The following is a 27,976-nucleotide window of genomic DNA, read 5'->3' as shown; positions in this document are numbered from 1 at the left end:
CCAAGATCTTTTATCGTTGGCTCTTGCAGGCAGCAGCAGCAAACATCCTTCTTGCAGGGTTAGGTATAAAATAAAGCAACCCTGAAGTGTCCTGGCTGATGGTGGGGACTGTGTAACCTGCCCAGACCTGAACTATGAGGATATTGAGGGTGCTTTAATGATTTTCTTCCACTGAAGGTAGCCTGAAAATCACAATCCAGGCCTGCTGGGGTTTTACGCTGACTGTGCCTGCCATTCTTGCATATGATTTGCATGAGTACTGCCAAGAGAAGAGACAGCATCAGGTTGTGTGTGCCGGCCACCCTGGACACAGGTGCCGGAGGACATATTCAGCTGTTGGGAGCATTCCTGCATGCCACACTTGGCAACCCCTGGCACTAGCCAGATGCCATGTGTCGCTTAAACAACTGAGTATTTTTAACTGTGAAAACTTACATCAGTCTGGAATTGTACACTGGAATTTGGATGCATGTTTTCTTAGGAATTCATCATTTGTTAATCTAAAATTTATTTGATGATGCTTTGGGGCTGAAATAACAAAATGGCATGTCAATACCCCAGAGAGCATTTTTATTTAGTAGCAGCCCTACCCAGAATAACTTGCAGGAGCAAGGAATGTCGCAGGTATGAGGCCGCCCGGGACTTCAGGCAAACAGCTCTGTGTAACAGCAGTCCTTCCTTCTCCCTGGAAATGAAAACCCAAGCTAAAAATAAGAGTAAAACAATGAGGGCTGGTTGACTCCTCTGTCACTTGAACTCTTCCTGGCTCCCTAATTTGATAGTAGGATAGGAGTCACCAAGGTGTTTTGCTCCTAGAAGTGAAAATCCTCATTTAAGTATAGGGGAGGAATGCTATTAATACCCACTGGCAGGAGAGCAGGAAGAACTGGTCTGTTACCCATCGCTCAGCACAGCAACCGGCCAGGCTGCATTCTCGCCTGGGCTGATCCCTGCCCAGCGGGGCAGAGGGGCTGGGGAAGGCACGAAGGAGGTTGGGGCCAGGGCAGAGCGGTAAGGGGACACTGGGAAGACAGAGGGAGATGGTGTTGGATAGAAGAATATGTCCCAAGTTAGAGGGAAACTGGGATTATGGTGCAGGGTGTATTGGGTACAAATCCGTAAGTTTGGCTTTGTTGCTTCTGCTGCATGAGGAACAATTCTTTCTTTTTTCCATTTGTTTTGGCTTTCATCAGAGGGTTCCCAAGTACCACGTTTGTTTTGGCTTTCATCAGAGGGTTCCCAAACTACCACAGCCTTGTTTGGGACAGTTTGCCCACTGGAGCGGCGTTTGCACTACCATCAGCTTTACTAACTTAAAGGTCATATTTGCACTGCCTCTTGCATGTGTTGTAAGTAGAGCAGAGGCAGGTAAGTAATGCGCAGGTATCATAGCGCGCTCTGAGCTGCTTCGAGGCCATGCTCATTATATTGCTGTACAGGGGACACCGTGGGCCTGGGGAATGGTTATTACATCTGCGCAAGATCTCCTTCCACCCTTGCTACCTTCAGGCTTCTCCAGATTTATTGCTTTCCCGGCGTTGCGTGTTGGTCAGCAAGTACCCATTGCACAATGCGTGTCTCCACCGCTCAGGGTGGATTTTGCCTTGAAATGGCGCTTGATGATCTAGACAGATATACTGAGCATACGGAAACCATCCCGTCCGCTACAGGCGCAGCTGGAACCGCTTGTCGTAGGGGGTTTTGTTGCTTTAAGGCCTTCCCCATCCCTTCTTTGAACAAAGGGCAGTTGCCCAGGGCATGTAACCCTCTCGAGGTGCCAGGAGGCAGACAGGTAGCCCTGTTGCATCAGGCCAGAGCTTTATGTTTCTACAACGTGACATCATCAGGCTGCATCAGCCGGGGTTTGCATCACCGCGAATTAGTTAGCCTCACAAGGTGTCACACAGAAAGTCAGGGATCTCCCCGCCGGTGAATCACGTGTTTCCGCAGCACACACCAGCAGGTCCCTTCCCCGAGGGCTGAGAAGGACTATTTAACGCTTACGTCACAGAAAACACTTTATATGGCATGGAGCGCTTCAAGGCGCGGGACATCATGTTCTGGTCCTAACAAGAAGTGTTTAAGTGCCACCTTTGTGTGCGTGACTCTGCTTCACGCCTTCCCTCTCAGCTCCTGGTTGCTCATCCCCTATTTTTAGTTGATTCTGCGCAGCCTGTCTCCATCTCAGTAAAAAGAGATGCACTGTCGGGGTCGAGAAGTGCTCCTAAATCTTTAGACCAAGTTTAACAGTCTTTTGATCTTAGATTATAGGAGAAATGGGCACGTTTGATATTCAAAAAAAAAAATAATTATCAAACTCAATGGAGAGTTCACTTGCTCTTCTCTGGAGTCATCATCCCTTTGGTCTTTTGTTGCCTTAAAATGGTTGACTTCACTAATCTCCAAAAGGATTACCGGTATCTGAAAGAGTCGCAGTCTGTCCTTTCAGCAAGGGTATGGAAACTCACTGCGTCCCAAGTTTCTGAGAACCCTGCGGTGGAGGATCCTAAGTGTCCTGGTCTCGCATCAGCAGAGGTTAAACACGCACAGATTTGCTGAGAGCAGCGCTCTGTGGGAGAGAAGCAAACAAAGCTTGGGAGAAGAAAAAAAAAAAAAAAAAAAAAGGCAAGCCAGGGGAGGGGACAGCAGGACTTTCCTCCTGCCCATTACTCTGAAAAAACGCGGTTGCAAACCCTCTGCCCGCCGGGGACCAGCTCGGAAGGGACCCCGCAGTGCTCCTGGCCACCCCAAATTTATCTCCCCTGAGAAAAAGGTGGGTTAGTACAGGTAGGCAGCAACGCAGCTGCCCTCCTATTGCCAAATAAACTCGGTTTATTTTTACCAGCACAAGAGACCTTTTATTTTGGAGATTTGTAGTGGTGCCAGGAATAATATGACTTGAACAAACAAACAAAAAAATACAAACCCTTTGCATCTCCAGCCAGGCCTGCTGGGACAGGCTCCCCTGTTAGAAGAGGGGGAGAGGCTCAGCCCAGCCCCTGGCTAACAGAGCCGTGCCAGCACAACCTTTAAAGCTGAGAGCAGACTTAAAAGCACAGGTCTAGACAAGAATTAATTTTTTTTTTTTTTTTTTTTTGAGCAAGGAGGGCTGGGGCTGGTAAAAAAAAAAAAACAAACCCACAACTCTCAGCAGCATATGACTTATGCTTCAGCAGCAGGGCAACAAGAGCTGCCGTCAGGAGGAGCGTGTCCCAGCGCCATGCTTGCGAGACGGCTGTAGGCGGTGGCGGCGGGCCACAGGACTGCGAGTGCCAGCAAAGAAAAAAAGGGGAAAAAACCCATATATTTGGCTTTGTTTCTTTTCATCGCAAATAGTGAAAGCCCCCGGGCTTTTCAAACCGCTTTCCATCGTGGGGTGTGATGGAACAGTCTCCTGGATCCTCAGTGGGTGCCTGCATCACGCTGCCTTAAAGTCGAGCCTCCCAGAAGCCCCATTTTGGGGCAGTTTAGGAGGAAATAAGGGCCGAGAAAGGAGCCCAGGAGCTCCTCACCCCCCCCGGGCGCCCTGCCCCTGGGGTAGGGGGCGGGGCTAGCAGCCAGTGGGCGTGGCTTGTCGGTGGAGTGGGCGTGGTCATGGCGGTAGCCCCGCCCCCGCCAGTGAGGTTGGGGCGCGGGGCGGCAGCGGGAGCAGAGCGGGGATGAGCGCGGGTTGAGGCGGCGGCAGGGGGACGCCGCGGACGGCGGCCATGGTGGCTCACGACGAGCTCGGGGGGCTGCTGCCCATCAAAAGGACTATCCGGGTGATCGACGCGCAGAACCAGTCCTTCAGGGAGCAGGAGGTGAGGAGAAGCGGGGGGAAAAAGGGAAAGGGGATGAGGGGAGAGTGGTGGGTTTGGGAGCCCCCCACACACACACTCACACTTTCCCGCTCTCCGCGCCTGAGGGGAGGCGACGAGCCGGGTGCGCTGAGAGCCGGCCCCGGAGTGAGGTGCAGGCAGCGATTTAAAAAAAAAACCCAACTTTTTTAAAATTTTTTTTTAAAACCAAGTTCATGGACTGGGGAGCTGAACCCGAGCTCGGCGCCTCACCTGACCTCGCTCCTCCCAGCGGGATTTTCAGTAAAAAAAGCCTATTGCTTTATATGCGATCTCTTTTCACTGACAGGATTTTTCCTAATTAGGGCGTTTGTTTGCTGTATAAACCAAAAAAAAAAAAAAAAAAAAAAAAAGCTTGGGGGCTGGTTGGGGTTTTGAGGGTTTTTTTTTCTTTGAAGCATTGTTATTTTTATTATCTGTTGTTATGTAGATGAGAATAATTGCATTCCTAGTAGATGCTTGTTTGCCTCCTGCTGCGACAGAAGGCAAAAGTTCAGCAGCCAGGTAGGGACCAGCTGCCCTGAGCAGGGTTTTATTGCTGAGATTAGCGGTGAGATGAGGTGGGAAAGAAAAAAAAGGCGGCTCCAGACAGCTCTGGGGCTTGAGGGCTTGAGTCGTCAGTTTCTTAAAATACTGACTTGAAAACAGCCAAACTTGGGCAATCTCATTGTCCAAAAGGGAAACCAGATGCTGGAAGAGAAATAACATAAACCAGATCTCTTAAAGGAGAGTAAATCGCTTCTTAATTCTTAAAATGCGTGTTTTCTGTGGGTTATAACTAGTATGCTGGGTACCTGGAGTTAAACTTTGCGTCTGGACTTGAGTAGTGACTCCGAAGCCAACACTCGGTGCCAGGTTCTGAGTTCCTATCAAGAGCCACTGAAGTTAGCAGCAGAGCTCAAGGCCAGATTTTCCCCTCGGTCGCAAACAGTCCGTTGAGTTTGAGAAAGGCGAGACCTGTAATCTCCGTACCAACGGATCAAGCTGGTGGTTCAGTTTGAGCGTAGACAGCCGTTTTCAGAACAGAGCCGGAGATTTGGCGAGCTCCTTGCACGTGAATCTTAAAATAAGTCAGTCAGGTGGCGATGATTTCTGGCAGGAATTACTCAAGCTGGCTATTAAAATACTTTTTTGCTTATTTGACTAAATAGGAAAAGTTTTGCTGCGCGTGGTTTTTAGATTTGTCACCGTGTTTGTACGCGTCGGTCTGGGACTGGCGCGTAGGACATTGCATTCTAGTAAGCGATCCTTGTAAAAACCACTAATGATTACCTAGCGTAGGGGGAAAGGTTGTAGGTGTGCATACTGCTAGAGGAAAATGTTTGTTGCTCAAAAGTACAGCCTGGCTTTCTTTCGAGCAGCAGGGTGCAATTTTTTTCACAATGCGAAGAGTTAACCTGCACTTAGAGAAGCACTTGAAGAAATTCCACTAGTGTGAAGTCTTGCCTGCCAGCTGAGGCACCAAGGCATAGATTTAGCTTTTGTGTGTATTTTTATGATGTATTTATATTCAGTTTTGATAAAGAGTCCCTTGGAAAAAAAAAAAATTCTGAATGGAAGCAAAGTGCTGTTGAACTCGCTGGGGTTTTGATTATGTGTTGGTGGTGTAATGCTTACCACCACTAGCTTGTTACAGAAACTTTACAGACTTCATTCTAATCTGGGCTTCTGTGCAGCGTGGAGACAGGCTAATCATTGTTTGCAAGTACAGAACTAAAAAAAAAAAATACTGAGCCAAAGTTATCCATAGTATGAACTGTGCTGAGTCTCAGCTTACACCGTGGCTGAGTTTGTAAGGGGAGTACATGACCCCAAGCTGAAATGCAGATCTCGGAGAGGTGAGGTTTCTAAGGAGAGGGATTTTTTTCCCCCCTCCCTGCCTTGGATCAGACGATACAGTTGGAAAGAGAAGAAGAAACAGATGCATTTTTTTGGCAGTGGGGCCATTCATGTCTGAGAGCAATCGCAGGACAGAAAGTGGGATTTGTTTCCCTTTAAGAGAGGGGAAATGACCTTTTGCTAAGCTGAATTTATAGCGTACAGAAGTTTTTCTGTTGGCCGAACACCCCAGGGGAGCACATCGCATGTACAGAAAATGCTCTGGTCATGCCGATGTGCGCGAAATTCCTCCATCCGCAGAGCAGAGGAAGGCTCCTTGGGAGCCGCGCTCTCTCTTGTTCAAGAGAGCAGTGCTTTTCACTTCAAGCCTGTCTTTGCATGTCTCGATACATATCGACTGTTCTGAAAAGTTACGATTTATAATCCCAGGGAGCCCCTTTGTACCGCCTGTCCCAGAGAGGCAGGAATGCCTTCTGCCAGACCTTGTGTGTATGCATGTGTCGCTTCAGCCTAGCACAGATGTGCTGGGAAGGCATTCACACATGTCCCTCAGCACAGATAGTGTGTCATTGCATCTCATATGGGGAAAGGCTGCAGAGTTGACCCTTCAACAGCAAGCTGCAAAAGACTGTACGAGCATCCTAAAGCACTGAGGTTTCTTGCTATTAATTTTCAGTGTCACGTTTTTCTCTTCCATGCTATTTATATCGCTGGCCTTGACAGAGCTGTGTGTGGCTTGTGTCTGTATATTTTCTGCTTACATTCCTGCAGTTTCTTAAGCTTCTCTTGGCTTGTGTCCATTTATTCTAGTACACTGATGTATGGTTTTCTAGAAATAAATTACCTATCCTTTTCCTCCACTCAGAAATGTCTGTGATTAATTAAAGTTTCCTTGTCTTCTTTTGCGCCCAGCCTAACTTTCCAGCCTTCTGCATAATCCTTTTCCTGATTGACTCTGTCTTGAGTGCAGTGGCTCGTGGTTGGCAAAGGAAAGAAGCGACTGCAGTGTTTCCAGTGCTGTACCTAAACCCAACTGAGTGTCAGGGTCCCGGGGTTGAGGACACTCTCTTGTAGCTTTTCCCCAGTTCTGTAGTACCTTCGTGGTTCTGAGATTACCCAAATGTTTCAAGCACGGCTTTGAACGCACTTTGCGCTGTGCCAAGAGGTCTTTCTGTTCTGCTTCACTCATAAATTCTTTCATGTTTCCCCCCTGCAACTTTGAAGGCTTAATTCAGTGTGAGCTAACCTTCTCTGTTGCTTAACACTGCGTGTAGGCAGGCAGACGGGCCACTCCTCGGGTCATGTTGCTGAAATCAGATCTTACATACGTAGCTTTTATGCTTCCTCAGTCTCATGACTGGAATCCAGCTCTGTGTGTTCCTATTCCCCTTTTTTGTTTTCAGCATTTGTCACTTCTGTTGCTACTTAGAAGCAAAGGGTTTGGGCACCTTATCTTGCAATCTCAGACTGGAAGTAGAGACAGCAGAGAGCTTGTTCTAAGCAGTCTTCTCAGTCTTTGCCTTTTAGCCTTTTGAAACATAAAAGGACTCAACTGTAATTAACAAAAAATGCTTAGTAAAACCTTTGTAAATTTTCTACTGAGATGAACTCAAAAAAGAGGCTGCTTCCATCAACTCATCTGAACTTCATGCTAAGAAGCTTCCTTGTGATGATGAGTCATGTCCAGCTATCTGCCAGATGTTTGAGAGCACCAGGGTACCTCATCTAGCCTTTTTCCTAGCCTTAAGCTCCCAGTCCATCTCTTCCTGGCATACAGTTGTGCGCATCATTCCTGTGCAGTCCTTACAACACAATATTTTTGATGTAAAATATGTAGGGTTGCCAGCATGATTTTAAAAACTGATCTGAGCTTAAGCAGCAGGAGGTTTCCATGGGGCGTTTCCTCTTTCTTGGCACCGTTTCTGTCAGGACAGAATTGAAAACACTGTGGGCTCCCGCCAGGCATTAGTGGTGTAGAAAAGCAGAAGCTCTATCTTTCAAATCTAAACAACGTATTAGAAAAATTATGATGACTTGCGGAGGGTGGGGGGGAGCAGAAAGGGAAGGAAGCTTTGTAAACTGCAGGTTTTAAACTTTATCCACTTCATGTGTGTCCCTTGCAGGAATGTGTAGCTTGTGGTCGTTAGCTACTTGTTAGAATAGCTGCTGAGGCTGTCCTGGGCTCCGACTGCTACTTTTCTCTCCAAAATAAAATTAAAATGGAAAAACACATTCTTCCTACAAAGGAAAACATGATAAAATGGAGAAGCAGATCACAGCTCCATCTTTAGATGACAGTCACTTGCCTTGCAGAGGAGAGTGCTTCAGTCTATTTATGTTCAAACCATAACAGTCCGGGCTCGAGCCCTGTTTTGAATTCTGACTGATGTGTATATTATCTTGCCTCTTTTACACAGGGCAAAGTCTCTGCAGTTTAATTGCAGCCTTAAAGTTCAGACAAATATTTACAGCCTCTGCTTTCCTTTTAAGATGAATGGCTACTTCAAAACACTCTCTTTGCTGTGTTTCCCACTCCTTAAGTGGGCTCATGCTTTTTAAACCTGCCTGGGCAGCTTGAGAAATGAAGTAGGAGTCACAGCCAGTACAATTTGTTCTCTGCTTTATTTACAGGAGCCAAGCAATAAGCGGGTTCGGCCTTTAGCACGGGTCACGTCCCTGGCGAACTTGATCTCTCCTGTAAGAAATGGTGCAGTTCGGCGCTTTGGGCAGACAATACAGGTAAAAAGCAGAGCCTTCTAGTCCTAGAAGTCTAGAGACATGGGGAAGGTACTGGTTGTGTGGGGGTAAAACAGGCACTGGGATTTCAAGGCATCTCTTGAAAATCTCCTGTGTGTTTCGTGCAAGGACAGAAAGCTTGCTTGAGACTTGGGGATACAGAAGAGTTCAGAGGTAGGTTGTAGCTTGCTAGATAAGCAGGTTATTGAGGGTTTAAGCAGTTTAAAAAAAAAAAAAAAAAAGCTGATTCAGATAGGGAGAATTAGTTGATAAACTGTTCCAGTACTTGAGATATGTGGATTGGAGCGCATGCTTAAATGTGAACTGACCCTGCTGTTCAGCGATCTTTCGATAATGTTAGAGAAGTGTTGTCTGAGGAACACTATACCCCACACATGCAGATAAGAGCGTTTCTGTGTCTAGGTTTTAGTAACATTGCACATCACAAGATCAGAGTTCAAGTGGCTCCTGACTAGACCCGTTACGGGTAGAATTATGACCCTAGTATATTTACTTCCTCATAACATGGAAATAGACCCAAGCTTTACCTTTCCATCCTTCTCCCAAGCACTGCTGCTGGATCAGTGCGGGGAGAGGTGCATGGAAAAGCTTGCCAGTCTCTGGGCTCTCGGGGCTTTCTCAGCAGCTTGATTAAAGTGTTCCTTTGTCTAAGGAAAAGTGTCTGGGTGTGTTTTCCTGCCCTGTACAACAGAGGAGGATGAAGGATTGGGAGGGGTGTGGATAGTACTGTAACACTTCTGTACTTCTGAAATGGTGGCTCTACATATTTTAATTTTTTTTTTCTCTTTTTTTTAATCCCTGTAGTCATTCACCCTTCGCAGTGACAGCAAGTCTCCTGGCTGTGCCCAGAAGTCATGTAGCAGATCTGCTGCTCCTACTCCTCCTAAAAGAAGAAACAGTGTACTTTGGTCTGAGATGTTAGATGTCAACATGAAAGAGTCCTTGAGCACCAAAGAAATTAAGCGCCAGGAGGTAGGCCATCTGTTAAAGAGCAGGATGGAACGGCAGCCGAGGCCTTGGCTTGGGCTGTTTACTTGGTGGGGAAAGGAGTAATGAGCATCTATGGGTGACTGTATCTTCCTGTGCACCTTCGTTTCTAAACTGCGAGACTTATTTCTGCATTAGGCATGGGAAAAGGTAGGCTTCTCTCTCTTGAGTCACTAGAGAGTTCATCTCCCCAGTTTGACCCTTCAGAGATGCCAAACTCTTTCCGTGGGGGTGCTCAGCATTTCTGAAATTCGAGACTCGACCCCGCTGGTTGTTTTGCAGCAGACCCAAAATCAGGTTCCTTGTAAAGCCAGCTGTCTTTCTCTTAAAGCTCTTGACAATTGGTTAAAAGCCAAATAGCAAGGCCTTGGCTTGCCCTTTTCCTGTAGTTCTTAGACAAATCTTCTAATGACAACACAGAAGCTGACTAAAGACGCCTGGGATTTGACCTCTGTGGTTTTCTGGGTTTTGTTTTTTTCGTCCTTGCCTGTATAGAAGCAGTGATTTAAAAGGCGCTAATATTTAATTTGGCTTGTGCATGAGCGTCAGAGCTTTCGCACATTTGTAAGTAACGTTGCTTTCTCGGAGCTGGGAAAGCCGGCAGATTTACGTGAGGTTGTCATGCCCAGGTGGCATACAGTGATTCAGATGGCAAAACCACCTATTCAAGCTGCAGAGGCAGGATGTGCATTATGTGAGCTGAAAGGCTCTTTCAGAGGAAGACTGGGATTAAAAATGACTCTCGATGCTTTATCCCCTTCCTTGCAGGCAATATACGAAATGTCCAGGGGAGAGCAGGACCTAATTGAAGACCTGAAGCTTGCCAGAAAGGTGAGTGGGTTTTTTTTTTTGTGCAGTCAGTAATCATAGGACAGATAACAACGAAGTTTCTTTGCACCTGCAAAGATTACCTATCAGCTTTATCAGGCCCAGAATCCACAGTTTGAAAGCTGACGTAAGCAGCCCTACAGTACTGGTTTGATTGCAACAAACCCAGCCAAAAAAGGATTGTGTTTTGCAGTGCTGCAGAGCTAGTTGGGGAGTCCCTCTCCCAGCTGAGAACAGTTCAGACAGGAAAGTCTTTTTCATTTGATACCCTCATACAGAGATTAATCTTTTAGCGGTCAAAGTCAGTGTTACTGTTTCTGTTGGCTTCGCTTCTTATCTGTCCTGCTCGTGATACATCCCCTCATATTTAAATTGTCAGCTTTCGTGCTTGGGAGATTTGAATGTATTTTAATACTGACGTTCTTTGACAGGCCTATCACGATCCCATGCTGAAACTCTCTATCATGTCCGAGGAGGAACTCACCCACATATTTGGGGACTTGGATTCTTATATTCCTCTGCATGAAGGTAAGAGCAACTGGATCATTTTCACATAATGTAGTAAGAGTTAAACTCTCTGGTTTCTCACATTAGAACAGCTTACTGGGGCGTTGATGCAGTTTCTATTCTTGTGTTTTAATTCCAGACTTGTTGGCAAGTTTAGGAGAAGCAACAAAACCAGATGGAACAGTGGAGCAGATTGGGCCCATCCTTGTGAAGTGGGTGAGTACATAACTTAGAGACAGCAGGCTAAAAATGCGCTTAAAGAACGTTTAAAGCTAGAAGCCGAAAAGCTGTGGGCTTTTGTGGCCTTGAGCGAAAGACTGAAACGGAAATCCTGGCTACAGTGAAAACAATGGGAGTCTGTCAGCCGTAATGGGCCGCGATTTCACCCTGGAGACTTAGACTAGTGTGACTGCAACTACTTGCTGATTTATGTTTGAAGTGTCTATATCTTCTGGACTATTTGTCACTGATGTGATTTCAATAGCGTTATCACTGTTAATCTCAAGCATCTGAACTTCAAAGGCATTGCATGCAGAATGGCCTTGTTTTCCTCACAAAAGACTAGCTACATATACAAGATAGTCTGTCTGCTTTTTTTATTGGGCAAAGTATCACAGTAGGGGAAGTAGAACTCCCTGAGTTTGACGTGTTAATGTGATTTTTCTTTTCCTGCATGGAATTTGACTCCCAAACGTTGTTCTCTTCTCCTGCAGTTACCAAGACTCCATGCCTATAAAGGTTATTGTAGCAATCAGCTGGCAGCCAAAGCACTTCTGGATCAGAAGAAGCAGGACCGGAGAGTGCAGGACTTCCTTCAGCGCTGCCTTGAGTCTCCTTTCAGCCGCAAGCTAGACCTTTGGAGCTTCTTGGACATTCCTCGAAGTCGACTGGTCAAATACCCGCTGCTTCTAAAAGAGATCCTGAGGCACACTCCCAAAGACCATCCCGATATCCAGATTCTGGAAGAAGCCGTAAGTAATACTGATTACATGATCATTGTTCTGACATAAGCATGTTATTCTGGAGCTTCAGAAAGCTTTCTTAAACTCTCAGCAACTTTGTGGGCTGGTTTTCTCGATGAACGCAAATCTGTGACTGTAATCCCTCATGAAAGCAGATGAGAGATCAGTCCACGTGGATTCCATCATCCGGAGTTCTTAAATAGCACTTAAAGGGAAGATATACAAGCAAAGGTCCCTATTTAATCATTTGTAAATGTTTTGGTTTATAGATATCTATAATCCAAGGAGTCCTGTCTGATATCAACCTGAAGAAGGGGGAGTCAGAGTGCCAGTATTACATTGACAAGCTCGAATACCTGGATGAGAAGCAGAAGGACCCGAGGATTGAAGGCAGCAAAGCTTTACTCTGCCATGGGGAACTGAAGAATAAAAATGGACATGTAAGTCCCTCGTGTTCGTGGTAATTAGTTCTCAAGTTTGAAAACCTGCCCTCAGAGGTAGTTAAAACCATTTGTCTGTCAGCAGGACCAGGAGCCCTTCCATCCTTAGGGTTAGTTTAAACAATTAGCTAATTTTAAAAAGCAGAAGAGAAAGCACCTGATGGCAGTCTGCATTTCAGGGTGTAAGGGAAAGTTTCCTGCCGACAGCTTTACAATTGGCCTTCAGAAGCTGGAAAATAATTAGCACAAAATTACCGTAGAAAGTGTGCTCTGTGCCCAAGCACTCCATCAAAAGGGATTTCCTGACGGCTGTTTATTTTCAGGTGCTCTGACATTCCCCATTGTGTGCGCTAGCGCACAGCTCTTCCAAACAAAAGTGTTCCTGCAAAAGCCTGTTTGGCTTTGAGGTGGACTGCCAGAAGTTTATCTCCCACTGCAGCAGCACTGAAAGACCCTGCTGTACTCGAGGGTTTTGCTGCCTTTTGTTCTGGTTTGCAGGAGTAGCCTCGTTTTAAACACCAAATCTTTTTCTTGTTTTCTTTAATTTTTCAGTTGGGTGGAGTTTTTTATGTTTAACTCGGCCATTACACTTCCACATACATGAAGCATTTTATATTGTCAGACAAGAGGTTGCTTCTAATCGTCTTTTCTTGCCATGTGCAAATCATAATTCGATTTTAAAGGGTTGTTAAAACAATAAACCTGTTGATGTAAGTCTGCCCTTTGCCACCACTGCCATGACCCTACGTTACTGTCTGAAAGCTAACGTAGGTGAAACTTCAGATAACGTGGCCTTGAATGCCAGAGGATGCGTAACCACTTTGAATATGGAGTATGATGCTTTGCTCATACTCAAATGTGTTTTCCCTTTCAGAAACTCTACGTTTTCCTCTTCCAAGACATCCTGGTTTTGACCCGGCCAGTCACTCGCAATGAACGTCAAGCCTACCAAGTGTACAGGCAGCCGATTCCTGTCCAGGAGCTGCTCCTCGAAGACCTGCAGGATGGCGATGTGAAAATGGGAGGATCTTTCCGTGGAGCTTTTGGCAATTCCGATAAAGGTATGGACCAAACCAGTTCATCTGCATGGGAATCTGTTGGTGAGGAGAGATGACACCTGGGCAGAGATCCCCGAGGACTGAGGTTCCTTTAGGACAGCAGACATGTGGACGTTAACACGTCACCTTTAGACTGTCACTGCTGGGCTTTGCAGTTTTATATTGGGTGGCCGTAAACTTGTATCTGGCGCTTTGCAGCTGGTGCTCAGATTAGAAAACATCTATTTTAACGTGTCTCTGCTGGCTCGTGGAGTTTGGATGGTTTTGGTGGAGTTTTGAACGCTTTCCCTGAAGCAGAGCAGGGCAGTCCAGGTCGCTTGTCTAGCAATGGAATCTCTAAATATTGAGCTAGGAACTGATCTGCTTTTTCCTATGTTTCTCTTCAGCTAAAAATATCTTCCGAGTTCGTTTCCAAGATCCCTCCCCAGGCCAGTCCCACACGCTGCAGGCCAATGATGTCTTCCACAAGCAACAATGGGTTAACTGCATCCGAACCGCCATCGCTCCCTTCCAGCGGACTGCTGCCGCAGCAGAGCTGAAGGAGCTGCCAGAGCTGAGCGAAGAGTCGGAGGAGAACAACCCCTCCGTGCCCAACGTTAAAGCCCAGAAGAGGCAGTCTGCCATGTCTGGTATAACCGAGATGGAGCTAGACGAAAGCACGTCCGAGTGCGGCTCCGTCCTGGACTCGGAGGAAGCCAAGGGTGTGAAAACACACAGAACGCTGTCTGGGTACAGGAAAACGAGGGAGAAGCAGCTGAGCGGCAAGCGGAAAGAAACGCTAGTGTAAAGGGGAGCCCAGCAACATCCTGGTGGAAGACTGTTTATTTATAAATAACGTGTACATTTTTCTTGTAATGTGAGCATGGTTGGATTCACTCTACTGAAAGAATTTTTTTTTATTTTTTTTTTTTTATGTTGTAATGGCAGCTACTGGTATACAGTTAACGCTGTTGAACTGGAGTCTGTTTTTACAAGCATGGCCGCTTTGAGCCTGGTTTTAATGCTGTGAGTAATTCGCAAGCCCTTGTGCTTTTGACTGCTCATGGCAGATTTGAAGAGCACACTTTGATTTCGGAAAGATTTCTACATGTGGTGTTTGAGGTTTGGAAGACAGCGAAGTTAAAGTGGAAGTTTGGGCTGTCACCACGAGTCTGGCGGCACCTCCCTTTGCAGGGTTTGGATCAGCGCTGCAAGAGTCCTCTTCAAGTGGACTCGAAACCTGAATTCACGTTTTCTTGTCTTTTTTTTTTTTTTTTTTTTTTTTTTTTGCAGTATATGGTTATCATAATCCACGCAAGTTTTCATGGTAAAAAAGGAGAAAAAAAAAAAACCAAACACAAAAAAACAGACCCCAGATTCAACAGGTTCTCAACTTACCTACTGGAATCTTTCATCTTAGTGTGTCCTTTGTACATTCCTCATTTTTCACTCTTGTAACCTGCCAGATATTTAAATTTTTTTATTAGTTTTGTTTCAAGTTTGGGGGTTTTTTTTCTTTGTTTTTCTTTTTTTTTCTTTTTTACTTTTGTATGTTGTTGTTGTTGTTGTTGTTGTTCAGACTTGGCATTTCCTTTCAAATACTTGATCCTTCTTGCTGAGGTGTGCGTGTCCATACTGTTTCTCACGTCACTCCACAGTTCTGCGGAGCGCAGGCAAGCCGTAGCGTTACGAGCCGGTGGCTGGGAGGAGACGCTCGACGTACCCTCTTACGATGAACGACGTAAACGGCTTGTGTGCGCTCCGGACTACTGAAAGAGAACTGCGTTGCTAGCGGGGTTTAGGAAGGTTTTAGGCACGTTGCAAAGGGTTTGGGGAGGGAAGAGGAGCAGCTAGAGGGGAATAGCAGGGAGCTGAAGGTAGATTTTCTTGTTACCGTTGCCTTTTGGAAATGAAACGCCTTCTGTTAGGGGAGGCAAGGACTGGAGGCAACTAAGGGGTTATTGCATGTGGTAGAGAGGTAGAGAAAAGAAAGCGTTTGAAGCTGATGAGGTGTGAGGACAGAGGAGGTAGTGGTTGTATATACTCGTAACGGCGACACTGCCGTGTTCTAGCGGTCCAAAGATTTGTGTGAGAGATGCCGGCTTGGTAACTGCGCTGCGAAGCGTCGTAGGAAACAAAGCGGTGACAGCTTTGAGCAAAGCCAACGGGCTCTTCCTGTCATTCGACTGGTGGTACAGGGCGAGGACGGCGATCCCACGCTACCCTTCCTCGAGCGTTACCCGAAATCTGTGCTCGAGGAGCCGTACCTCGCGCGTAACGGGTCATTGCCTGTCACCTGTTTGGCCAGTAACGTTGGAAAGGGGTAGAAGGTGTACATAGACACAAACGTGTGGTTCTCTGTAAATGTGTTTGTACAGTTTTGAGTGCCAAGTACAATTAAATTCCTGACAGCCTCTTGCCTGCCTTGTCTGAGTCGCTGGGAGGGACGTGCTCGTGCCATGGGTGCTGCCAGACAGCAGCAGATAAGCGTGTCCTTGCACTTCTCCGAGCACGCGCGCCTGTCCTAGGGCTGCACGCTCGGGAGGAAGCCGTGCCTTTATTCGGAACCCTCTTCTCTGTCCCAGTTCCTCTTTGGGCCGTTGCAGCCGGGCAGGACACGAGCCGGCAGTTTACAGCTCCGTTACGGCGCGAGGCCCGGCAGCCTCCACCCTTGGTGTGCAACGGGCCGTCGCTGTAAAACAGGGCACAGCTGCGTGACTCACGCCATGCTTGCATCACTCTCCTCCGTTTCTGGGGGAAAAGGGAGCTGTACTTGTCCTCCCGGGGCACCAAAACCTTCCTACAGCAAAGAAAACACCCTTTAGAACTCCAAGGTTCCCCCGTTTAGCAAATATTTAGAAATCCTCTCTTGGATGAAGCTGTGAGAGGACGGGGGACCCCACAGGGCAGAGGCCCCTCAGCCAGGGCGGCTTCCCCCGGGGCAGGGGGAGGCACCCGCTTATCAGCGCCGTGACAGAACCCTCGGGTCTCAGCAGCCCTCCCAAAAAGCTGCAGCCTGACCATCTAGGGTGGTGTCTGGGCATGGCTGCAGCTCCCAGGGGGAGCAGCCCTGGCTCCCCGTCAGCTCCCTCAGGCTGGCCGTGCTCCCATGGGACCCCCCCCTGCGCCCCCGGGGCACGGCTCGGGTTTGCGGGGACAGCCTTTGCGGCTGAGCTTTGGCCTGGGAAGCTGAGTTTTGATCTGGAGGCGACTCGGCCCTTCCGAAGCAAGGAGAAGCTGAAAAAAAAGGCGCTTTTTTGCCATTTTAAAAAAAAAAAAAAAAGGCATTAATAAGCTGCTGGGGCCCACAGCTTGTCCTTAACAGAGGAAATCCTGCAGAGAGCCTGCTTATCCTCCCGCACATCAGGCTGGGGCTCAACCTTCGTCTCGTCATCCTGTAGCCAACAGTCAGCAAATTAGCCAAGAACTTCATTTCCCTTTCCAAGTAAATTCCCCCCCCGAGTCTCGGTGGTTCCTATCCCTGCTCCGTCCCTCTGGGAGGAACGTGCAGACCGCAGCCATCCTCCTCCTCCTTGCTAGACTAAACAAGCCGGGCTTTCCTGGTTTCCTCCCGTGCTGAACTCCATCGGGTCCTGGCCCATCCTCTCCTCTCCTGGGCAGTTAAACCGCTGAGCCAAGACCCCCCATCTCACGTACGGGGGGACCCCAGGACACAGCAGGGGTAGAGGGGGGGACCTGGGCCCCGACATCCTTGGCCACAGCGTGGTCCCGTCATGGCCAGGGAAAGGGAAGGTGTCCATGCCCGGCGGACACGTGGACACCTCCACCTTCGGTAAGCAGCTCCCTGGCCCCGTATTTACCTTTGGGGATCCACCCAGCCCGGCTGCTACGTGTGGAGAGGAGCCAACACCACCCCAAGTTTACAGGTGAGACCTTCCTGGAGTTGGTCAGAGCCGAGCGCGTCCCTCTCTGGAGCATCTCCCCAGCACCCTGATCCCAGCTTCCCTCCCCTGCCATGGTGATGTCCCGCAGGGCCAAAAGCGGGACCGGGGTCCCTTCGCTTGGGCTAGAAAAGCCTGACTTTAGGAGCTGCCCTGCAGACCTTGCAGTTGGCCCTCAGCTTTGGAAACCTCTGTTAAACCGATGCCTAAAATAAAGCACAAGCCCAAATTTTACACCAGCAGCTGCCATCCCTTGGAGACCTCCGCAGCCCTTGCGGAATCATCCCCAGAAATCCCTCTCCAAAATCCCATTTTCCACATTAAACCCCGATGCAATTTATGCCGGGCTTTGCGGAGGTTCCTCTCCATCCCCACGGACGCTCACGGGACTGGCCGGCCTGCGCGGGGGGCACGGGGCCCCGTGGAGGTTTCCCCGTCGGAGCGGTTTCCCTTTCCACCTCCAACTTTCTCTTTTTCCAGGAATTCGTCAGCCTCCCCCCCCCCGCCCCCGCCGCCTCGTCTGCAAATGCAAACCCAGACGTCGCCGCGCACATCTGCGCACATCTGGGCTCGCGTTATGAGCCGCGCGGGCTTGGGATAATCCAACTGGGTGCTTTCAACCATCTGGTCTGGGTTGGTTGGTTTGTTTTTTTTTTTTTGGCTGTTAACCTGGACCAGACCGCTCGAAGCCAGACGCCGAGGTCGAGCAGGGCGATGCCGCCTGGAAAACGCCGTGTGAGGTTTTAACGTTGGCCGCTTGCACCATCCTTCCTCAAAGCATCGACCTTTCCAGCTCCGGTTGGAGACATCCCGGGAAAATCGGCTGCCAAAATACCTGCCAGCCGGTGGCTGCCTGCTCCTGCCTCCCACCATGGTGGTCTCACCGCTTTCCCGTCCTCCCCCACGGCCCTTCTTGGATGCCGTAAACAGGACTCGGCCATAAACCACGGGATTTTATGGGCCAGCAGGCAGTTTTATTAGGTTAATTATGCTGCCATGCTAATGAGGGTGCAGTTAAGCACAGTCAAAACCAAGGGTTGGCTTGACCTTCTCCCAAATACTGCTGCAAACATGGGAGGCAATGGGTGCTGGTGATGGGAAGGTGATAGGTGTTCGTGAAGGGAAGATATTGGTGATGGGGAGGTGATGGAGAGGTCATGGGTGCTGGTGATAGGGAGGTGATAGGTGCTTCTGATGGGAATACCATGGGTGCTGGTGATGAGGTCATGGGGAGGTGATAGGTGCTCATGATGGGAAGAGCATGGGTGCTGGTGATGGAGAGGCGATGGGAAGGTCATGGGTGCTGGTGATGAGGAGGTCATGGGTGCTGGCAATGGGTGCTGGTGATGGGGAGGTGATGGGTGCTGGTGATGGGGAGGTTATAGGTGCTCGTGATGGGAAGAGCATGGGTGCTGGTGATGGGGAGGCGATGGGAAGGTCATGGGTGCTGGTGAGGAGGAGGTCATGGGTGCTGGTGATGGGGAGGTGATAGGTGCTCGTGATGGGAAGATCATGGGTGCTGGCAACGGGGAAGCAATGGCGAAACAAAACCCCCAGCAGCTTCCAGCTTTGCCCAGAACCAAGGGACACCCAGAATGGAGCAACCCCTTCATCCCTAGCGAAGTGACCCAAAGTCCTCCCACCCAGCCCACCCTCATTTTGAAGCTCAAAGAACTCTCCCCGTAGCTTAAACAAACACCCTGATCCTCCCGGGCTTTGAAAGCACCCGGTTATCTGTTGGCGTTTGCTTCTCCCAGCTGGGTCCGAGCCAGCTCCCCCTCGTCTTGGCTCCTCGCTTGGCTGCTCGGGGCTTTTTCACAACAATCTTGAGTCGATCTTATTAAATCTGGAGCGGAACAGCAAGCGCAGGCAATTAGACAATTAGGGAGCAGCTCATTGCACAAGAGAAGCTGCCAGGACCTCCCCTCCCCGAAACGCGCTCGTGGGGTGAGTAGCGCCGTGCCTCTCGCCAAACAGGTTCCCGGCACGGCTCGGCCGATTCCTCCCTGCAACTGCAGCGTTTTACATGCCCGGAGTTTTTTCCAGATGAGTTTTTCCTCAAGACAGTGATCCCCTCCCACACTTTGTCCCACCTGGAGGCCCCGTTTCCCAACGTTCCTCAATTGTCCCATGGGTTGGCTTCTGTTTTGTGGCCTTCTGCAAATCCCACAGCTCTAATTCCTCACTGGATTAAACTGGGGCAAACTGGTACCATTTTCTTGGAGCCAAGAAAGTCAAACTATCTTTTGCTTCCACCTGATCACCTGGTCCATTAGCTCCTTGGCCCAGCTGGTGAAGGTCACTTGGTTGTTATGGGCGCATGGAAAAGAGGGATGGATGGTTGGAAGGAGAGGTAGATAGATGGTAATGTGAATGCATGGAGGGAGGGATGGGCAACTGGATGTACGGGTGGATGGACAGATGACTGGATGGATGATAATGTGGTTGGGTGGATGGATGCACACGTGGTCAGATGGCTGGGTGGATGTTTGGTTGGTGGGATGGATGGATGGACGGACGGATGGATGGATGGATGGATGGATGGATGGATGGACGGATGGATGGATGGCAATGTGGTTAGGTGGCTAGATGGACACATGGATGGACGGGTGGGTGGATGCATTGATGAATGGATGGTGATGTGGTTAGGTGGATGGATGGACACATGGATGGATGGATGGATGGATGGATGGATGGATGGCAATGTGGTTAGGTGGCTAGATGGACACATGGATGGACGGGTGGGTGGATGCATTGATGAATGGATGGTGATGTGGTTAGGTGGATGGATGGACACACGGATGGATGGATGGATGGATGGATGGATGGATGGGTACATGCATAAATGGATGGACAGATAAATAGATGGAGGGCTGAATGGACAGTAGGATGGACAGAGAAATAGCCCTCATCCTCATTTGTCTCTGAACCCTCCTGTACTCCCTGCTGTAAGAGATGAGTAAAAACGAAAGCAGGCCGTTACAACATGGTTAACCCTCACTCAGCCCCGGGGTTAATCCCTGACTAACCAGGGCAGGACTCATGACACCGCTCACCTGATGCTCCACCACGTCAGTTGCCCCGGGGGCCGCAGGGCCGTTCTCAGGGAGCCCGGAAGAGGCATCACGGCTGATTCAGGTCTCCGTCAGCGTGGAGCACGTCAGCTCCAGGCAGCCAGGGTCTGCCTGGACCTGCACAAGGCAACCCTCCCTCGGCAGGTTTGACATGCTGCCAGCATCGCCGTGGTGGCCCTGGGGCTAGGGAGATGGGAGGGGACCCCTCTCCACCACACACCCCCCCCCCATGCAGGGCTGGAGGTCTTTGCACAACTCCAAACCCCACCAAAATTGCCTTTAAATAGCCAAAAATAGTGTGTATCACCCCCCTCTTCTGCCAGCACCCTGCCTCTCCCCGAAACCACCGCTTTGCTGCAAGCCACAGCACAAATCCCTTAATTAGGGGGTTCGTTAGGAACCGGCCCCGCAAAATGCCACCGGCGGAGCAAGCGGGACGGCAGCCAGGGTGGTCCAAGGGGGCTGGCAATCACCTTTCTTCTCCAACACCCCGAAACTCCCCTGCCCGCTCTGCCACGGTCTGGCCGAACCCTTTCTGCTGACCCCATGGCTCAGCTTCTCCCACGCGCCCCAGCTCCTGCCTCCTCCTCCTCCTCCTCCTCCTCCTCCTCCTCCTCCGGGGAGAGGCAGGGAAGTAGGGAGGAGGACCCATCTGCACCTCCCCGCCGGCGCACCGCAGCGTGCCGGGGCAGAGCCGCGTGTGAGCCGGGAGCACCATGGCTGAGCGGCTGTCGGAGGAGAAGATCGCCGAATTCAAGGAGGCTTTTTCCCTTTTTGACCGGGATGGAGACGGTTGCATCACCACAAAGGAGTTGGGCACCGTCATGCGCTCATTGGGGCAAAACCCCACCGAAGCGGAGCTGCAGGACATGGTGGGGGAGGTGGATGCCGATGGCAGCGGCACCATCGATTTCCCCGAGTTCCTCTCGCTGATGGCGAGGAAGATGAGGGACACGGACAGCGAGGAGGAGATCCGCGAGGCTTTCCGCGTCTTTGATAAGGACGGCAACGGCTACATCAGCGCGGCAGAGCTGCGGCACGTCATGACCAACCTGGGCGAGAAGTTGACGGACGAGGAGGTGGATGAGATGATCAAGGAGGCCGACTGCAACAACGATGGCCAGGTCAACTATGAGGAGTTCGTGAGGATGATGACGGAGAAGTGAGCCCCCCCACCACCCTTCTCCAACCCCAACCCACAGGTAACTCGTTGGGATGCGGCTTCGCGCCCAACCCCACGTGCACAGAAAGTCCCGGACTAAACGGTCCACCCCACCCATTGCAACCCCAAACCGTGCATCTCCCCCATCCCAACCACCTCCTGCCCTGCAAGTCTTGCTGGTGGTTGGAAAAATCGATGTTCATGGTGCTTTTTTTTAATTTTTCCTTAATTTCTTCATAGGGATCAGAGGTCGTGGTGGTCCCCCAGCCCTTCCATCCCCTTCCGCCTTCTCTCCACCATCCCAGGCTGGAGAATCCTCTTTTATCCCAACTGGAGCATCACCAGCCAGTGTTTACATCGGATGTGGGCATGTCACCTGGCAGGATGGGGCTCAGGGTGCAGACAAACATGGGGGGGGTCCCTCCCCACGACCCCCCACGAGATGCACCTCTCGTGTCCATAGAGGTGCCGGTGAGCACCGTACGTCCCTTGTCACCGCGCCGAGTTCAATAAAGAAATGTCCCCCCATGGCTGCCAGTGCTTCCTTCAGCTTCTCTTTGGGGTCCCTGTTGAAAAACAACCCCCCCCACATCACCGATATCGGTGCACCCCAGCCAGGGTCAAGCTCCGCATCACCCCCATCCTCTCTCCCCCCCCCCAATCCTTTTTCCCTACAAGCTGGAAAGGTGCCCCTCATGGGTGCTGGGCACCCTCCAGCCACAGCCCCCAGGGTTCTGGCCATCCCCATCCCAAATCCCCATCACTTTTGGGGTCCGCTGTCTGCACCCCCAGGGTGCCGGGGGGCCCTTTTCCCCCCCCTGCAAGCCAAGAGGAGAGTTGGCAGCTGGATTTAGCCCTAATCCCCATCCTAAAGGTGAGTGGAGCAGGATTCACCTTTCCTGGCCGTAATCCACCCCGTCGTGCTCCCCGTGACTCAGTTTCCCCCACAGTGAAACCCAATCGCAGCCGCCCTCCCGCCCCGGGGCTGGGGTGATTCCCTACACGGAGGGGATTGAAGGAGAATTAATTATAATGGGTCTTATTAATGCTCAATCACTAACGAGCAAGCAGGGAGGCGGCATGAGCAGGGCACAGCTGTTTCGTGGGGGACATCGCAGCTCCAGGAATGTTGAAGCCACCACGAAGACTTCACCGCCCCCCACCTCCAACCCATCCCTGGGGCCGGGATCTTTGGCAATCCCAGTTGATTTCCAGACGCTGGGAAAACCGGGCAGGTACCTGCGTGCCGGATGGGGGGTGCTGAGCACGCCCATGCTCGTTGCACCCCAGGCACGGTCCCCAGCACTTTCACCACGTGCTGCCCTCTTGCTCGCGCATCCAACCCGCCTGCAGCTCTGCAAGGGACAAGAGTGGGGCAAAGCCCAGCAGAAAAAAAAAAAAAAAAAAGGCCCCAAATCCAGCAAGATCAAGAGCAAGCGAAGGGGTCACACCAGGCTATTGTACCCGAGCCGCTAAAATTAGACCTTCCCAAAAACATAATTATTTATTAATGCCACGTTTCAGAGGCAAAACTATACCCTGTATTTTTAGGCTTGACCTTTTCTCCTTCTATTCTGGGGTTGTTTAATTACCGGAGTATTTTTTCACGCCACTTATCCTGAGCTGGTTTTTCTTAACAACGATCTTTAACGGGAGGCTGGACCCCAGCCAGAAAGAGCGGCCCCGCAGCCCCATCAGCCGCTGCACCGGCACGGAGAAGAAAGTTTATTTGTGCACTTGCCTGTTTCTCCCTCAATTTGATGCTCAGGAGCACAAGAGGGAAGGTTTCCGCCGGTGTCACTCCGGATGGACAGACGGATGGACGGGAGGGTCCCGTTTGCTTCAGCGTTGCCAAGGGAGGGGATTTTGCTTCTCAAATCCAGTTTTTGAAGCCAAAATTGGAAAAAAAAAATCCAAAAGGAGCTAAGGGGGTGTGCAGGATCCATCCCGGAGCTTGCACGCTGCCTGCCCCCACGCGAGGCAGATCCATGACTCACAGGGCGGTTTGAATCGGGCGTTGGTTAACGATTAAATTAATTGAGCGGGTACGGGAGATGCGCTGGGTGCCTGGGAGGTGGGAGGGGTCCACGCAGGGTGGAAAGGTGGGGTGCCAGGGAGACCAGCCATTTTCACCCCAAAACCTGGTCGGGATAGTCACCTGCACCTGGGGATGGAAACCTCAGGGTGGGATCTGGGTTAGGGGTCACCTGAGATGGATCCTGGGGGATCATCTAGGCTGGGACCTGGGGGAACCCGTGGGATAGGACCTGGGGGATCATCTGAGAGGAGACCTGGAAGAGGGTCACCTGGGATGGGACATTGGGGACCATCTACAATGGAGCTTGGGGGACTCTCTCAGATGAGTCCTGGGAGATCCTTTGGAATAAGACTTGGGGGATCACGTAAAATGGGACCTGGGAGGGGGTCACCTGGGATCACACTGAGGATCACTTAGGATGGGGCTTGGAGGATCCCCTGTGATTGGACCTGGGGGATCACCCAGGATGGGACCTAGGGGATCATCTAGGTTGGGACCATCTAAGATGGGATCTGAGGGATCATCTAAGATGGGACCTGAGGTGGGACCCCATGGGGTGGCAGATGAGGGCTGACTTAGAATGGACCATGGGGGGATCACCTGGGGTGGGACCTGGGGGTTCATCTAGGATGGGACACGGGGATCACCTAGAACGGGCCATGGAGGATCCTGCAGGATGGGGCATGGGTGATCCCTTGGGATGGGATTTTGGGGGATCTCCTGGATCCAGACTGTAGCAGCTGATCCCATCCCCACCGCTAGCAAACCACCTTTCCGTATATTTTCCTCCAGCTTTTCCAACAAAAAAGCAAGTGAGGACTCCAGCACCACCCAGAAACGAGCCCAACCATACCCCCCATCGCTCCCCTTCCCTGCTCACAGTTCTGCTTCACCTGGACACAGGTTTTCCATAAAATTATACTTTTTAGGAGAAAAGCAGCTCATGAAACACACCACCCCCCCCCCCAGTGTCACCCACCCTGGGGGACCAGAGATGCTTCTGCTCTAGTGCTGCTGAGTCAGTCACAAATTCTCTCCATTCCCTTTTATTTTAGCAAAACGATAAAAAAATACTTAGCAAATATTTCAATAACATTTCAGCAACCAGGCTTTACAAAAGCATTCAATAACTGCTGGGGAAACAACACTGAGACCACCCCCAAGGAAGACCAAGAAGCTTTTCTGAGCCCTCCCAAAGGATACCGAAAAGAATTATTTAATTTTCCACCCCCCCCCTATTTTCCCCCATTTTTTCCCCCTTTCCACAGCCCCCAGGACCGCAGCTCCCTGCCTCCTCCCCGGCAATAACTCCGCTCTTAAGCAAACATGACGTATTGCCTGGGAAATGTCGCTGCCTGCGGGAAGGGGAGGCCCCTCGACACTCGGCTGCTGTAAAAAAGTGGGGGAAAAAAGGATTTTTTTTTAATTTTTTTTTGAAGTGGGGTTGGTGGGGTGAGGGTTAGGGGATGCCCACGGGAGGAGAGCTTGGTCGGGGTGCAGCAACCCAGGTTGTGCTCAGGGGAATAAATAACAAACCAACCCCCCCCCCAAACCCAAACTAAACCAAAAAAAAAAAATAAAAAATTTACCCAAACCCTTTGCAAATCCGTCTTTCCAATATTTAGTTCGGCAGAAAATAGTTTCATTTCTCAGAGCTGTTTTTTAACCTGTTTTAAAGTATTTTTTCATGCTGGGGTTTGGGGTTTTTTTTCACTTCCAGGTTATTTGTGAAAGGAGAAATTACTCTCTGGGTGAGAAATTTAAAAAAAAAAAATTAAACAATTAAACCCAAACGGCCTCACGAGTGGGCATGGGGCATGAGGCAGAATGGGCCACGGTGCCCGGGTATGGCCAAGAAGATGCTGAACGGAGCAATTTGGGGCCAGCTCCAGCCCCAAGTTCAATGTTGCACCAGACAGGGAACTGTTTTGGGGCAAAGCGCCTAATTTTGGGACCAGAGAGATTGGGTTTAACCCTTTTTTTTTTTTTTTTTTTCCTTGGCATTAGCCCCTTTGCACCACGTGGGACTGTGGGTGCCACCGCAGCGCAGATGCCCAACAGCATCCGAGGCACCGAGCTGCTTTGTACGACGTGAGTTTCCCTGGACTCAGCTCAAAAAAAAATAAAAATAATCACGTCCCTCTCTCGGCTGCGCTTGCCGGGGCCGGACGGGAGGTGTCAGCGGCTCTGGGCGGGGGCTGCATTGGACTTCCCCAAAAAGCTGCACCGAATCTCACTGAATTTGCACCAAAACTGCCTCTGCTGCCTCTGAGAGTAGGACCAGGGGAGAGGACAAGTGGGACAGGGAGGGGGACCAAGTGGGACGAGGAGAGAAGACAAATGTGACCAAGAGACCAACAGGACCAGGAGAGGGAAATAAATGAAACCAGGATTTGGGGACAAACGTGACCAAGAGATGGGACCAGGAGTTGGGGACAAGAAGAACTAGGAGACGGGAAAAATGTGACCAAAAGATGGAACAAATGGGAGCAGGAGATGGGGACAAGTGGAACAAGGAGAAGGGACCAGTGGGACCAGGGGACAAGTCTTTGGGCTGGGGATAGGTGGGAGCAGAAGACAAGTGTGACAAGGAGACCAGACCAATCAGGAGATGGGGACCAGTGGGACCAGGGGACAAGGACAAGTGGGACCAAGAGATGGAGACAAGTTGGAGAAGAGACCAGTGGGACAAGTGGGACCAGGGGACAAGTCTTTGGGCTGGGGATAGGTGGGAGCAGAAGACAAGTGTGACAAGGAGACCAGACCAATCAGGAGATGGGGACAAGTGTGACCAGGAGAGCCGACCGGATAGGGACTCCCATGTTTTTCCAATGCCAGGTAGTTTGTTGGGGCTGGAGATGAGCCAAGAGCGGCCCCAGGGCTGCTCTAACGCCCTGTGACCTACTGCAAGGAGGGGGACACCTCCCCAGCCCCCCCCCATCTCATTTCCCCGGCGTTCCCAAGGCTCAGCATAAAGCCCCAAGGGATTTTTTTGCGAAGATGCGTGGGGCTCCGCACGGGGACGCCGGGAGGCCCCAGCTGCCACCACATTTCACAAGGTTCCTCTCCTCCCTTCCCATGGCCCAGGGGTTTCCCAAGTTCAAGTTACCAAAATAAACCCCCGGTCTCAGCCCTGGGGAGGGGGTGGGGGGGCCGGGATTCGAGCATGAAATGCAACCAGCCGCCGGCCCCCCCGTGCGCTCAGCGATGGACGGGTTTCCAGCATCGCAGGGTGGGCAGATACGGCTCCAGCCCGGCCGGCTGGCGGGGGATTAAATCGGATGAGGTCTTTGCAGGCGCCAGGAGGGTTTTCTGGCCATCTCAAGGGACCCTGAATCCCCCCAGGAGCCAAATGAGGACCTGCAGCAGCCGTAGGATGGCCAAGGCGGTGACCATCAACCTTCAAGGGATGTAGTCTACCGTTGGCCCTGTGGGATTCGGCTCTCTCAACCCAAAAAAAAGTCAGGCATCCCCGCAGGGGTTAACTGCAGCGGCCGCAATCGGAGCTGTTTTATTTTCCATCCCTGCAGCGCCAGAGCCATCGGGGCTTTTAACGGGAAATTAATAGCGCCATGACCTCAGCCGCCACGCACGCGGCCCCACTCGCCGGCGTGCCGGCAGCCCCACGTAACCACAGCCCACCGCATCCCAGCCGGAGGAGATTTTTTTGGAGTCTTTTTCCCTCATTTCTCCGCCCCCCCCCCCGTCCCCGAATAGGCAGGAAGACGGTGCTGTAGCTCTATAAATCACACACACCCCCCCCCGGAGACAATAAATAAACAATAATAAACCCCATCCCCATCTCCGCAGCTTTAGAGCCCAGCGCCTTCCCCTCTTTATAGCTTAAAAAAAACCCCCCACCTTAATTTCCCACTTTGGTCCATACTAGCCCCAAATCAGCCCTCACAAGACGAGACGCCAAAAAAAATAATGAGCCCAGGCAAAGCTGAAAGGAAGAAGTAACTTCTTCGCAGCCCCTCCATCACTATTTTTTGCCCTATTTTCATTCCATCCGGGGAGGCACAACTTGCCCCACGCGCCCACTCTTGCCCCAGCCGAGCTGGGTTCGCACGGCTTCCCCTCAATTCACGTTTTTCTCCCTAAAAACCACACACACACACACATCCCCGAGCCGAGATCAGCAGGAATTTAATTACTGACAGATCTGTGGAATGTGAAAAAGCTTTTTGCGACGCGGAGAATTGAAGCCCGAAGACAGGAATTGAGTCGTCTGGAGGCGATTTGTTGTTGTTATTCATTTTTTAACGAGGATAATGGGGGAAAAAAAAAACAAAAACAAAAACAAAACCAAATACAGGTGAAACGAGAGCTGTGTTTGCAGATTTAAGAGCTTTGCTGGAATAAAAGAGCATCTTGGCTCCGGGGACGCGCGATGCCTTTGCCATCCGCCCACGGAAAACCGTCCAGGCTTGTTTTGGGGAGCAGATTTTCAAAGCTTTTCCAGGATTTGTCTTTCTCCCATGAAAACGTGGCTGGAGCAGATCCACCCGGTTAAATAGTTCCCACTCCCTGGGGAGGTTTTGCTGCTTTTTCTTGGGGGGAAGCAGCACCGCCAAGCGGTACCCTGGGGGGAAGTGGCTCTCCGC

At 50.6% G+C, this 27,976-nt stretch overlaps 2 protein-coding genes across 4 annotated transcripts in view; both read left to right on the top strand.

The window, feature by feature from the left end:
* NET1 (neuroepithelial cell transforming 1) overlaps window positions 1-15,607 on the top strand; it is a 58,234-nt gene extending 42,627 nt beyond the window's left edge. Inside the window, exons 1-10 of one of the 3 annotated variants that reach the window (XM_075755574.1) lie at window positions 3,623-3,800; window positions 8,307-8,414; window positions 9,237-9,404; window positions 10,188-10,250; window positions 10,679-10,775; window positions 10,894-10,970; window positions 11,468-11,725; window positions 11,986-12,156; window positions 13,031-13,217; window positions 13,601-15,607. In XM_075755574.1, coding sequence (XP_075611689.1) covers window positions 3,708-3,800; window positions 8,307-8,414; window positions 9,237-9,404; window positions 10,188-10,250; window positions 10,679-10,775; window positions 10,894-10,970; window positions 11,468-11,725; window positions 11,986-12,156; window positions 13,031-13,217; window positions 13,601-14,001 — 1,623 coding nt within the window. In that variant the 5' untranslated portion in view covers window positions 3,623-3,707 and the 3' untranslated portion in view covers window positions 14,002-15,607. Of the gene's footprint in view, window positions 1-3,622; window positions 3,801-8,306; window positions 8,415-9,236; window positions 9,405-10,187; window positions 10,251-10,678; window positions 10,776-10,893; window positions 10,971-11,467; window positions 11,726-11,985; window positions 12,157-13,030; window positions 13,218-13,600 lie in introns of those variants that run through there. The other 2 variants (XM_075755486.1, XM_075755653.1) reach the window with 2 other exon arrangements.
* Window positions 15,608-20,885: 5,278 nt separating this feature from the next.
* LOC104641868 (calmodulin, striated muscle) lies at window positions 20,886-21,355 on the top strand. The gene has a single exon (XM_010310641.2). The coding sequence runs from the start codon at window positions 20,886-20,888 to the stop codon at window positions 21,333-21,335; it is 450 nt and encodes a 149-aa protein (XP_010308943.1). The 3' UTR covers window positions 21,336-21,355.
* The last annotated feature ends 6,621 nt before the right edge of the window (window positions 21,356-27,976 follow it).

Source organism: Balearica regulorum, chromosome 1, assembly GCF_011004875.1.
Source record: "Balearica regulorum gibbericeps isolate bBalReg1 chromosome 1, bBalReg1.pri, whole genome shotgun sequence".
In the NCBI taxonomy this organism is placed as follows: Eukaryota; Metazoa; Chordata; class Aves; order Gruiformes; family Gruidae; genus Balearica; species Balearica regulorum.
The sequence above is the reverse complement of the archived record's forward strand: the minus strand, read 5'-3'. Positions and strand labels throughout refer to the sequence as shown.